Genomic DNA, 14,019 nt, shown 5'->3' with positions numbered 1-14,019 from the left:
ACCACCATACCTAGCTTTTTTCCTCTTCTTAGCTCTTTGCCATTGTTTTTCCTTTTCTTATCTTCTCTTTTCCTCCACAACACCTTCATCCATCAATTTCTCCTGTTGCGGCCATCATCTCCATGAAGAAGCCTGCTAAATCTATACCCACAGCATCTCCATGAAGAAGCCTGCTAAATCTATACCCACAGCATCTCCATGAAGAAGCCTGCTAAATCTATACCCACAGCACTTCTAACTCCCCATGGGTCATATCCATCTGGAAATTCTCCTTGCATTCAAAATTACCATGTCAAAAATTTAAACACATCAATTTCCTCTCCGATTTATTTCCAGTCTCTCCTAAGTATAGCATCATTACTTTTTAACAAACAGGTTTGACTCAAACTCATCTACTGCCTTTCCTTTGTTTTTCTCTCCTCTCCCCGTGTCTCTTTCGTCCGGCCAGCGGGTGCTCCTGCCATTGCCACCTCCATGCTGCGGCCATCTTTCAGCAGTTCTTCATCCCCGTTACCATGGTCCCAATTGAAGCCCTCATTCTCTCTCCCCCAGCTACTGGGTGAGGTGCCTCCTTACTGGTCTTCCCTCTCATTTCCTCTGCACCCAGCATGCTATCACCGTGGGATTAGGCCCAGGGAATGGTTTTAGTCTTTAGTGCTAACTGCACTCCTATCTTACTGACAAACTGTCCAAACCCCCAGATTGCTTGCACAAGTCCAGACTACACCTGAGTTCCAAGGCACTTCATCCTTTGGCTGTCTCTTTTACTGGGCTTGTTTATGAGGGTACCATGCCTAAGTGCATAGTCCCACAGTTTCTGAACCTGCTCCTACTCTCCCCTTCTTGTACCCACTTCTCCTGCTTTTTTTTTCCCTTCCTCGCTATAATTGAGCCCCAGCTTCCCTGTCTTTTCATTCTCTACTCAAGAAAACGTGAGCATCTTTCAGTCTGGGTTTGAGGACCACCTCCAGCAGGAAGCTTTCTCTGTACCGTCACCTGTTATTCTACTGCTTTTCTTCTCTGTTCTTGATATGGTTGAGTAAGAGCGTCCCATCATTGCTTCTTACAGTTCTGTTTCTTTGCGTGCCCTTCTAGCTTGACATATATGTATTAAAACAGAATTTAAGAGGACATATTTTTAAAACTGCACAGCAGTGATTTGAGAGCTTGAGGTACAGGATTGCATTTAGGAAGAGAAGTATGTTAATAGCTGTAGAAAGTTGTGATGGTGCAGCGGGACTGAGCCAGCCTTGTAATGTGTGGTGGCTACCTGGCCCGGAGCTTCATCTTCTCAGCCCACCTCCCAGGACTGCAGTCCTCCTCACTCTTCTCAGTTCACAGGAGGCATGGCAGCTCACACCTGTAACTGCAGCACTTGAAAGACAGGGGCAAGAGAATTGCCTCAGGTCAAAGCCCCACCTGGGCTAACCAATGAATTTCAGGCCAGCCCATTGCAGAATGGGTTGGGTTTCTTGTTTGTTTGCTTGGTTTGCTTCTAGTTTTACCCCCAAATGTAATTTACAGACTCTTCAGAATTAATAGAATTTTAAATTGGTTATATATTTATATTAAGTGATTTTCTAGGATTATAAAAGATGCAATATCTATTTGAATTGAATCAAAATGTTATTTTAGGTTGACCCATCTCTAGATGTGCATTAAGTTAGCCCAATAATTCTCACCGAGTATCACGAAAGCCACTTCTTCAGATGCCCTATGCCACTTGGTTACATCCCTGCCCGCCACCACCGCCACGTCGTCTTTCTACAACAATGATAGATTTTTGTTGTTGTTGTTGTTGTTGTTTCATTTTTTTCCCTTGTCTTAATGCTGCAGTACCTTCCCATTGTTCTTTGGATAAAGATCAAACCTCTTGCCATAGAATATTGACCCTGCATGGTCTAGTCCCTATGTGCCTCTAAGTCATTTTTGAGCTGTGAACACATTGTTTTTACCCTTCTCATGTTCCTTTTACATCTGTTCTTCCCTTGAATGTTAGCTCTGTCACTCCTTCCCCAAGGAAGCCTGCCTTTTCTGATGTAGATAATTCTCTTATGAATTTTTATGATACTCTCTGTCTTTGTCCCTGGAAGCATTTATTATGATTGGGATCTTACATTTTATTAGTGATTGTTTCTATTTCTTCTGCTAGATCCTAAGCTCCATGACTGGCTATGCTTGCTCTAGTACTTGTACTAGCCTAGGGCCCCATGTGGCAGGTTTGGGGGTTCACTAGGTGAACGAATATAGGAGTGATAAAACTTGTTTATATCAACTAGACATCAGTAGTTCTGCGGAGTTTTAGTGATGAGGGTTACATAATACTAAGCATCGCTTTCATTGTCAACAGATAGCAGTGAAGGGCTTCTCACTTTTGTATTTGCTCCACTTGTTGTGGAGTATCAAATAATGTAGTAAATGAAGTTAGTCAGAGTCACAGAGTCTGTGTCACCTCAGACATTTCTAGTAACAAGAGTTAGGCATCACCAGAGGCTGCTGAGGTTTCTTAGTGTCAGAGTCTGTCCAGCCGATTCTTCTCCCTACAGAAGCCTTTCAAATGAGCAGTGTAAGCTCGTGTGTTCTTTCTCTAGCTCCTCCCCGCAGACTGTTCAGCCTTTTTCTCTGACTCCCCTCACATCATTACCCTCTCCAGAACACTCTGCTCCTCCAGCTACTTCTTCCGGTGTCACCATTTCCTCCCTGAGAGCTACACATGTGACAGTCCAGGCTGAGTGTCACCTGTCAAAATGCTGGGGACCAGAAATGACTCCAATTTCAGAGTCTTTCAGATTTGGCAGTATTTGCATAGATTAAACTGGTTGAGGATCCTCAATCTGAAGTAGAAATGCTTCAAAACCCAATATTTTTGTAACCTCTTTGATTTTGCCAGCTTCTGGATATGGTTCAACTTGCCAGTTTCCCTCTTTAATAGAGGACTAAGGTCAAAGTTTCCCACGATGACCTGGGTTATAGTAAGATTAGCACTAAGGTTGCAGGAACAAAGAGAAAGCAGCTTCTGGAAAGCTTCCGGTCACGTGCTACCGGGATGCCATACTTTATTCTCATCGCCCATCCATTCCTGACTAGATTGGAGAGCTGTGGCTCTTGTTTAGTGGAGCAGGCTGATGGCCTCTGCATCGTAGAACTGGTGAATGATGAAGGCCTTGCCTGGAGCTAAGTGTAACTTAGCAGGTTTAAGCATACTTTTGCTGACAGAGCAAACTTTGTTTGTGCAGGAGAGCTTGGAGTGTAGTGCTTTGAGAGAGCGCTTGTGGAGCATTCAGAAAGCCACGGGCTCCAGTCTGGTGCCAGGAATAAAAATGAGAGTGTAAGTGAGTGGTTAGCCATGGGAGGACCCAGAAGGAAAGGGAACCATATTACCAAGCCCACATTGACAGTGTCACTTTAAAAACTGTGTTAAGAGCTGGGTGGTAGCGCACGCCTTTAATCCCAGCACTAGGGAGGCAGAGGCAGGCGGACCTCTGTGAGTTTGAGGCCAGTCTGGGCTACAAGAGCTAGCTCCAGGACAGGAACCAAAAGCTACGGAGAAACCCTGTCTCGAAAAAACAAAACAAAACAAAAAGCAAAAAACCAAATGTGCTAAATTGTCCTGTTGATTCTCTACTGAGCTTGTTGCTTCTGCACATTATTCTTCCCTCCTACAATTTTCATTATTTTAGACAAAAGTCCCATTGTTCTGTCTTAGAAATTTGAGCATTGTTGTAGCCATCCTCTAGCTTGAGCTGCCCACTCATGGCCGAGTAAGTTCATCCTCTTCTCTCTTCATTACCAGGGGCCTTGTGCACGACAGCCGGCATAACCTCCAGCTGAGGGGCCTGGTGGTTCTGCTCATCTCCAAAGCAGCAGGGCCCAGTGCGGAGAATTCCTCATGCCAGAACTACGACATGGTCAGTGGGATATACTCGTGGTAAGTATTCTGGCATTGCTCTCTGGATTGTGAGCTACTGTTCAGCCCTAGTCATTTTGATTCTAAATCAAATAAAAATAGAGTTGTGGCCCCTGAGGTGGCTCAGCAGTAAAAGTTCCTGTTTGATAAGGTTGATGACCTCATTTGGTACCCAAGGACCTAACATGGTGGAAGCAGAGAAGCGACTCTCGAAAGCATTCTCCCATCTCCACACACACACACACACACACACACACACACACACACACACACACACGGTGGTGTGCACATTACAGCAGCATCGTTTGGTGACCTTTTTCCTTTTTTTATTTTATTTTTAAATCTAAGTATTTTCAGTATAAGGGGTATCCTGGGATTAATCAGTTTCTGTTCACTTTAAATTGATTTATGTTTATATTGTTAGGTTACTGATCATTTTGTGAGTTACTCGTTTGATCTTTCTTATACTGCTAGAAGAGTTGTCTACTCTTGAGAAAACAAATCCCAAAACCCTGAAACATTTTCTCATGTTACGTGCAGCAAATGCAGGAGATTCAGCCTCTAGACCACTTGTTTCCCAACCTCATTGTCCACCTATCTTCTCTCTTCCAAGTTCATTTCTCTTGTACATTAGTCTAGATGTTAAATCGGTCTGTTCCCCTAAGATCCTCTGGTAAGAAAGTTGGACAAGCTTGCAAATGAAAACTGCTTAGATGTGTATCTATCTTCTCCACATTGCTTCTGTGTTAGAACTCAAAACTTTTACCTTACACATTTTATAGGAAACTCTTGACCAAGTTTAAGCTGAGATTACAAGAGGAAATACACAAAGGTTGAGAATGATTATTAGCAACCCATTGGCAGTGCAAAGTGAATGGGTCACACATCTCCATCCTGTCCAGAATCCCATTGCTTTTCAGCTTCCTGTCTTTGATCCTGCCTGTTGTCAGCTGTCTGCTTGGACGTCTAGATAACTGTACGTGCGTATAAGATGAACGCCAGCTATGCTTTATTGTTTCTCATAGCCTTTTTAAAGTGCCACTCCACAGGTAAGAGTTGTTCGTAAGTGAATCATTCTTATGTTACAGAAGAGATAACCATTCCAAAGTTACAATTTATCAAAAATCTCCTGGATAGGAGGTGACAAAGTTGGGTTGAAATCTTGCTTTTATTCTAGATAGAAGGGGTTCTGTAATTCAGGGGTGCCTATCCATTTGTACGTGTCTACCCTATGGTATTTGCTCATGTTTCTACTTTCTTAATACCCTCTGAAACAACTATATTGTTCATCCTCACCATACAGAGTCTGAGCAGTCTGAGCAGAGTTTTAAGAGAATAGATACCCTTCAGCACAGAGAAACCTTCCAGATGAAGCTGTACATAGGAACACATACCTGCAGTCCCAACACTTAGTATACTGAGACAGGAGGATCCCATTGGAGGCCTGCCTGAGCTACAGCATGAAACTTTGTCTCAAAAAACTAGAAATCTTTTCAAATAATCTAATCAGATGTAATACTTGAGCATGTAGAATCTCAATTATGTTTAGACATATAATTCCAGGCTACTTTCTATATAATCAAACTTGATCTAGTAATTCATCATTTGTCTGGGTGTTTTACACACTTGCTAATGTAAAAAAGTAATTTTGGCGTAGGTATTTGAGAAGCCACCAATTTGTTTCTGTACCACTGAAGTCAATTTGTTTGTTTCCTGCTTCCTTAATTATTCAAGTGTAACTTTTGCTGGAGGCCTGTATCTTTAATACCGCTGTGAATTATTTAACATTTGAGGGAAGTACTGATTTGGGAGCTTTTTAATTTACCTCCAACTACTGGGGTTTATATTGTTGGTGGTTTTTTTCTTTTTGGTTTGACTTAGATGTCAGCTAATGGGGCCAGAGTAAATTACCTAAGGGACCCAAAGTGAGTTAGGTGATCTTTTTTGTTTGGCCTCAGGATATAACTGGTGCTGTGAATGTGTCTGCAAACTTATCACATAATAGCTAAGAGACAGGATTTAGGCTACAATGTAATAAGTTTGGTTGGGGAAAAGGCAAGAGACCCACATTTGTAAAAATGTGCTATAGACATCCTTTTGCCAGCAAGATATCAGGTTTAGAGTTTATTTCACCAGTGTTAACTTCTTAAAAATTAATTCTAAGGCCAGCTAGAGATAGGGATCAGAGGCTGAGCATCGGCCGATCATGGTCTGGTCCTTAGGTTCAGGTTCCATTAAAAAGAAAAATTAACTAAACTTGCAAATGTCTTTAACCATAATGAGAAAACTTGAAACTTTCTATTCTATTAATGATAAAATACTTTTGTTTTATGTATATAAAAGATATTTTTGTACCAAATACACTACATATTGTAGTTAAATTGAGATTTTTCTAATGTATCATGATTGTTCAATTTAAGAAAATTGAGGTGGTTGTTGTTACTGTTAGTATTATGTTGGTAGCATGGACTGCTATGGAGTCCAGGGTGGCCTGAAACTGGCTGTATTGTAGGATGTTACTGAGTTCATGATCTTCCTGCCGCAGCCTCTCAAGTGTGAGGAGTACTAGTGTGTACCAACATAGTAGGCCCAGGGGGATTTTCTGAATGGTTCAGCTTTCTTCATTGTTCTGTAAGAACCAACTCAATTTATTCTTTTGTAGCTAGCAGTTAAAAACAAACCACAAACTGTACGTGCTGGTACATGAGCTGGAACATGAAAAGCTAAAGCTGAGGCACGAGGGCTCCCAGCACTTGAGAGTTTAAGACCAACCTGTGCTACATCTTGAGCTCAGAGTTAGTCCAAGCTATATAGGAGACTCCATCTCAAAAGACAAAACAATACCTGCAGACTGAATGTGCTTTTCTTTCCTAGTATACACTAGGTTGCTTCCCAGCCTCTCTTGCAGTTAACTGGTTATCTGCCTGAAATCTAGGTAATAGGGTTTGAACAAAAGTAGTATTATATCAACAATGTAACCCCAGTAATTTGGAGATAAATTAAAAAGCTCCCAAGTTAGCACCGCCCTCAAATGTTAAATAATTAACATCCATAGATAGAAATCTCTAGGAGTGTTCTTCACTACTTCCTAGTCCTAAGTATCTTGCAGTGTGTTGCATGTTCAGTAGATGCTCTTGGCAGCCCATTCAAGGAGACGTTGTGGTCTCTGAGCCACTCTTTGAAAGAGCACAACCTGCTTGTCCATGCCAGCACAATGAAGGAAGTTCACTTTAAGTGGATGCTTCCTTGTTAGAGGAGGCCACTTGTTTGTCCTGGCTCCCCAGACCATGAAATCATCACACAGAAGCTGTATGAATTACAACACTGCTTGGCCTATTATCTTATGCATATTTTTAGTTCACTTTTATCTCTTAAAATTGCCACTCTTATTATTTTATATTTTACCACGAGGCTTGTGGCCTGCCAGCAAGGTTCCAGCTGGCAGCTTGCAAAATTTCCCCTCTGGCAGCTACATGGCAGCTCTCTGACTCCGCCTTCTTTCTCCCAGCATTCAGTTCAGTTTTCCCTCCTAGCTCTACTCTGTTAAGCCACTGACCAAAACAGATTCTTTATTAACCAATAGTATTCACAGCATACAGAGGGGAATTCCACATCACCTCCCCTTTTCTGTCTGAATAAAAAGGAAGATTTTTAACTTTAACATAGTAATATTACATATAACAAAACAGGTATCAAGCAAGAATTAATTACAGTTACAACATCTATATCTACTTTATCTTTTATCATAACCAAGGAAATCTATAATTATAACTATCTATTCTTCAACTCTATCAAAGACTCCAGAAGGATATAGTATTACCTAAGTAAACAGGAAGGGCATTGTAAGCAAGTTTCAAAACTCTAGAATTTACAGAGACATCTTGCTGCCTGTACAGAACCCAAAGTTTTTCTGTATTGTTGGAGCATCTAATCTTTAGCCTATAGGCCCATAGTATCCAGAAGACTTTTTCATGAAGCAGGAAATTTGAAGATCTGTTTTGCCTTGTAATGGCAAAGTCCATTAGTTGCTTTCTTCTGTGTCCTGCAGAATGTCTGGCAGACTCTTTCATGAAACAGGAACCCCGAAGGACTGTCTCACCTTTAGGCAAGTTCAGCAGTTATTTCTCTGGGTCCTGCATGTCCAGTTCATACAGCATAACATCAAGCAGTCCAGTCAAGAGCAGTTTCTTGTACAAATGGCTAACAAACTCCATAAGTAGCCTCTTTGATACCCATCTTCCTTTTGAAGTAGATTGGTGCTGCCAGGAGCAGATGTGTTTCTCATTGTCATGAAAAGTCCTAAGTTCTTAAAACATTTTAAATGCCATATTTTGAAGGTCTCTGAAATATTTGAAGAATACCTATCTATCCAAAATATATCTCTATATATCTAGGAAACCTAACTAACATGATTACAAGCTTGACCATTATAGATGATTATCTATTAACCTCTATTTCTTAATTATACGTTACATTTTTAAATGAGCTGAACAAACACAATGCTTTAATCAAGACCAGGAATACACATACCAATGCAAATCTACAACACTTACTCTGTTAGCAGCAGCAGGTGCTAATGTTGGGTTAATTCTATCACTGTACTGTTGAGCCCTTATCCTCGGAAACTTCTTAATCTTGCTAACTCCTGTTTTTTGTTCTTTGCCCTGTAAGCCACCCATTCACATTTCTGCAGGTCTTCTTTTCTTGCCATCCATTTCCACTCCCCAGTCTCAAGCCTTTGCTACCTCATTTCTAGATTTTAACCACAGTGGTCTTTCTGGTCTTTGTCTCTGAATGCTTCTCCTTCCAGTTTTACCTTTCAGGTCTTGCTGAGTATAATACCCTTATCCTGCTTTGATCATTCATCCAGCAGCTGCTAAGTACTCTCTATGTACCAGAGGCTGTACATTTTGCAAGCAATATAAACTGAATACTGTGTATTGTTTGCCCCCAGCGACCTTAGCTTCAAGCTAGGGAACACATAAGTGTATAGACAACTCTAATGTAGTCGTGTATGGTGGAATATACCTATAATTCAAGTACTTGAGAAGAAAAGGCAGGAGAATTGTTAAGTTCAAGGCCAGCCTAGGCTATATAGTGAGTTTCATGCTAACCAGGGCTACATAGTGAGACCTTGTCTCAAACAAAACAAAAACCACACCATGTGTAATTCTACCTTATAACTCTGTAAATCAAGTATGGACAGAGTTCTGTGGGAGAATTAAGAGTGTAGATAAAAATGGGGAAAATCTCTTGTGAAAAGGCCACTTAGGCTTCAAGTAGAGGACTTAGAAGTAAGCCCTGAAGATAGCTAGAAGGTCATCAGCTTTAGGAAAGCAGACGAGTAAGAGGCACAGTGAAGGGTCTTCTCTAGGCAGAGGAATTGAGATCCTGACTGACCAAAGACATGGAGTATAGAAGTACCTAGGGGAGTCCACAATAGTGTGGACTTCTAATAGACACTCAGTTTATAGTTGATACATCAATGATTATGAATTTATAGAACTGAGGCTAACTTCATTATATGTGTTGTGGCTTGAATTGTCATCTCAAGATTTATATGTTGAAGTCCTATCCCCTAGTACTTCACAGTATGACCTTATTTGGAGGAGATACCTTTTTTTCCACAGGGATAATCAAATTAAAATGAAGTCACTGAATTAAGCCTTAACCTAATATAACCAGAGTCCTTTAAAAGGAGAACTGGACACAGACTCACATACAGGGAGAATGCCCTGTGAGCCTGTGAACTCTAGATAGGCATCTGCAAGCCAAGGAGAACGGGGTGGAACAGATTCTTCCCTCATAGCCAGGGCAAACTCAGACAGTGAAAATGAGGAGATTCAGTCAAAAGGAAAGCTGAAGAGAGACTGTAAAGAACCCAAAGAGTTAGGGTTCTATCCAGGGAGACAATGAGAGGTACCCAGAAGACAGCAGAGCAGACCTGGAATCTGGAAAAAGACAACAGCTGCCTTAATATATACTTTAGAGAATCTGTTATTGTTGCTGTTTTTAACATTTCTTTAGAGAGGGTAGAGTATGTCGTGATGCGTAGCAATCAGAGGACAACTCTCCAGAATCAGTGGTCTCTTTCTATCATGTAGGGTCCCAGGCATTGAACTCAGGTCATCAGTCTTGGCAGCAAGTACTGTTACTGTTGAGCCATCTCATTGGCCTGAGAGGGTGTTTTTCAGAATTAAATGAGGGCCAGTGAGATGGTTCAATGGGTAAAGGCCCTTGCACCCCTATAAATGTGGAAGGAGGGAACCAACTCCATGAAGTGATTCTTTGACTTCCACATGTGTACCATGGCTTGTGTGCACACATACACACATAAATAATAATAACAATAATAAATTTTAAAAATTTTTAAAGAAATAGATGAAAGTCAAGCTTGGTGCCTCATTCCTCTTATACCAGCAGCGAGGAGCAGAGGCAGGAGGATGAATTTCAGATCAGCTGGGATAGATAGTAAGGCCTTATATAAGTTAAGTAACTAAGGACTGACAGTAGAGCCCAATGGTAAAGCACTTGCCTAGGATTTATAAAACCAAAAAAAGCATGTGACTGATTCCCAAAAGTTAATCCCTAATAATACCACAAAAGGAAAGGGAAAAGAAGAGAAGGGAGAGGAAGGAAAAAAGAGTGCAGTGATCCCAATAAAATATGTGTTGTAGGACATAGCTAGAGTTTGCTTAGAAGGTGATCCCTGGGTGGGATCTTGGTAGAGCACTTGCCTATTATGTGCCAGGCCCTTGGTTCCATCCTCAGCCACACTCTTAGGAACATGCACATGTACATATGTTGTCGGGGTTTCTGTCTCACCCAGTCCTTGTCCTGCCTGGTTCCTATAGTCCTTAAGTCTCAAAGAAATCACACAGAGGTCTTCATTAGTTATAAACTGATTGGCCCATTAGCTTAGGCTTCTTATTAACTCTTATAACCTATATAGCCCATTATTAGCCATTATTCTTATTTATGTTAGCCATGTGACTCAGTACCTTATTCAGCGGGGCAGTCACATCTGGCTTCTTCTGTGGTCAAGTCAAGACTGTAGAGGAATGGGCTTCCTCCTTCCCAGAATTCTCCTGTTCTCATTGACCCACCTCTACTTCCTGTCTGGTTGTCCCGCCTATACTCCATGCCTGGTTACTGGCCAATCAGCGTTTATTTAAAATATAATTGACAGAATATAGACCATTCTCCCACACCACACATACACACATGCATACATACTCACCTCTCTCTGTGTCTCTCTTTCTCTTACACACCACACACACACACACACACACACACACAAATGATTGTATGATGTGAGGTCTGAGAGAAAGAGAATCAGCCAGAGATTCACAGGCGTAGCCTGGCAGTATTTGAGAGGGAAAAACAGACCTGGAAAGGATGGTTAATAGAGATTTTACTGCATGCATGTGGCTAAATAATGCCTCGACCATACTCGGACCCCTTGTGTCCTCTAGCTCCATGCTTTTTCCCACCAGCATTTTCCAAACTGTGTTCCAGAGTTTATGGATGTAACTAGATGTATAGTTGAGTGAAGGTCAGTCAAATAAGCGTGTGCTAGCATGCTAGGTCAGAAACAGTTGAAAAGATTTTTCTGTTTCAGAATACTCAGGAGTCTCTATGGACATAAGCTATGCTCTATGAATTCCTAAAAAGATACCTTTTACTAATTATTTGACTACAGAGCCATTTAAGCTGTAGCTGTGTATCTTGTAGAATGTTGCAGAAGTTTGGGAAGTACTATTCTATTTTGGAGTGCCTAAGCTAGAATCCTCTTGGGAATTCTATGAGGCAGAAATACATTTTCCCTAATGAGAAACCAGGTCTAGAAAAGCAACTTTCTGAGTTGCCACCTGATGGGGCCAAATAAGGAAAGAAATGCATGCTGATAAATTGCTTGAGTTTTTAAAACTGGACCCGAGTTTCATCGCCTACTGGTTATGTGATCCTAAACAAGCTAGGTACCTTAACTTCTATTCTTGTCACTGTGGTGAAATGATTAGACAAAAGCAACTTAAGGAAGGGACGTTTTTGTTTTTGTTTTAGCTCCTAGTTCCCATCATGGCAAGGAAATTGCAATGGCAGGAGCTTGAAATAGTTGCTCAACATTATGTCCCCAGTTAGAAAAGAGTTGTAACTATACTTGCTAGTTCATGGCATTTAGACATTTAGACAACTTAAGGCTTGGCCACAATTCAAGGCAGCCTTCACAAGCATGCTCTTTCAGGTGAATTAGACCTTGACAACACTAGGTCTCATTTTAAGTAATTTCTCTGCCTCCTTACCGCTCTGCTGGTTGTATTAAACAAGGCATGGTAGCACTCAGGTCCACATGTTCAAGGACAACCTGGACTACATAGTGAATATCTAGGCCTACATGGTCCAAATAGTGAGACCTGTGTCATATTTCTTTAACAAGTATTGTCCCTTATTACTTCCAATCCCTGTCCTGGTGTTCTGTGACTTTTAATTCTGTGACTTTTATCAAACTGATCACCCTACAAGGGCAAACACTGCAGTTATCTTCCACATTTTTATATTTAACAAGTGCCTCGGACATTGTGTCCATTTAAATCTTTGTTTGGATGACTGTATCTTCGTTATAACATAAGTGTTCTAATCTAGCCTGAAACAAACTTTTTTGCACATGTTTTGCCTTTTAGGCAAACATACCCTATTATATAAGGCAAAATATAATACAGCATTTAAAGAAAGGAAAGTATAAGTAGAATATCATGAAAAGTGATACAAGAGGCCAAAGAGATGATTTAGTGTTTAAGTTGCTACTCTTGCAGAGAACCCTGTTTCTATTCACTCTATCCATGTCGAGTGGCTCACAACTTCCTTTCACTCCAGCTCCAAAGTGATGGGGAACCTTCTTCAGCCAATGACTTTTAAGAGGCTGCACCAGAGAAAACTCCCAGCTGCCCAGGGCGCGCGCTCGCGCTCTCTCTCTCTCTCTCTCTCTCTCTCTCTCTNCTCTCTCTCTCTCTCTCTCTCTCTCTCTCTCTCTCTCTCTCTCTCTCTCTCTCTCTCTCTCTCGCTCTCATTCCTGCATTACACACCCGAGGTTTGACTTCTCATTCCTGTTCTGTGAATTTGCCCCTCATAATAAAGAATTATAATTGGGAAAAAAAGAGGGAAAATTGAATGGGATAATAGGTAGTTTAGTGTAAACTTACACTAATAATAAAAGTAAGTAAGTAATAAAGTAAATACTTGTGAGCTGTTATTTATGGATAGTTTGCATTGGTATAGATTCTCATATATTGATACAAGTTCAAATTATATTTGTTATTTCTGTTTACAGTATTTGTACACCTATGCAAAGTTATTTTGTCAGATTGTATATAGGCATGTTTCTACCTCTGTTTAAAACATTTTGTATATTGATACAATTTTTAGGATGCATTTATCATATTGCATTATATATTTCTACCTCTGATCAAGATACTTATACATTGTTTATATTTTTAGGTCATTGTCCTCATTTATTACACAGTTGTTTACAGATTAATTAATATTCTGATATGAAGTCTTAATCTTTAAGTTATATAGGTATTAAGCATTATAGGTCCATAGTCATTCATGTTTGTTATACTTATAGTTAGATTAATTAGGTTCTTTAGCTACATAGAGATTGTATTCTACATAGATAGGTAACCTTCAGCCACTTCAAAGATCTGTAGAACATGGCATTTAAGTAACTTAGGATTCTGTTGATGTGAGACACAATTGCTCTTGGCAGGACAGATCTATTCCTGAGAGAGTGTTGAACACTGAAGACTTTGGGTGATTGCTCAGGCAACCAGCTGTCTCTGTCATCTACTACATTTTGGAAGCTGCTTGATTGCACTTCCTGTCTGCTTAAGTAATATTATCTCCTTTCTCAGGCCTTCAGTGGGGCTGAAGATTAGATAGTTGTAGTTACTGTCCTCTTATGATCTAGCCAAGCCATTTCCAATACAAGACTTAGACTCCTTAGGATAGAATGTTTATTAAAACATTTAGCATACATTTCTTGCTTAATATTGTTTATGCTGGTTATAATCCTAATTTTATACTTGATATCTGTTCCTAGTGTATATAGTTTT

The 14,019-nt window shown here is 40.5% G+C and overlaps 1 protein-coding gene across 2 annotated transcripts in view; it reads left to right on the top strand.

Annotated features, from left to right (window-relative positions):
- The window catches only part of Pdss2 (decaprenyl diphosphate synthase subunit 2), a 234,868-nt gene that overhangs the window by 65,731 nt on the left and 155,118 nt on the right, over positions 1 to 14,019 (top strand). For both annotated transcript variants that reach the window (XM_050120522.1, XM_050120519.1), the window contains exon 2: positions 3,794 to 3,928. In XM_050120522.1, coding sequence (XP_049976479.1) covers positions 3,794 to 3,928 — 135 coding nt within the window. The remainder of the gene's footprint in view (positions 1 to 3,793; positions 3,929 to 14,019) is intronic.

Source organism: Alexandromys fortis, unplaced genomic scaffold (genome assembly GCF_014885135.2).
Source record: "Alexandromys fortis isolate MF-2015 unplaced genomic scaffold, M_Fortis_MF-2015_v1.1 scaffold_175, whole genome shotgun sequence".
NCBI lineage: Eukaryota > Metazoa > Chordata > Mammalia > Rodentia > Cricetidae > Alexandromys > Alexandromys fortis.
The sequence above is the reverse complement of the archived record's forward strand: the minus strand, read 5'-3'. Positions and strand labels throughout refer to the sequence as shown.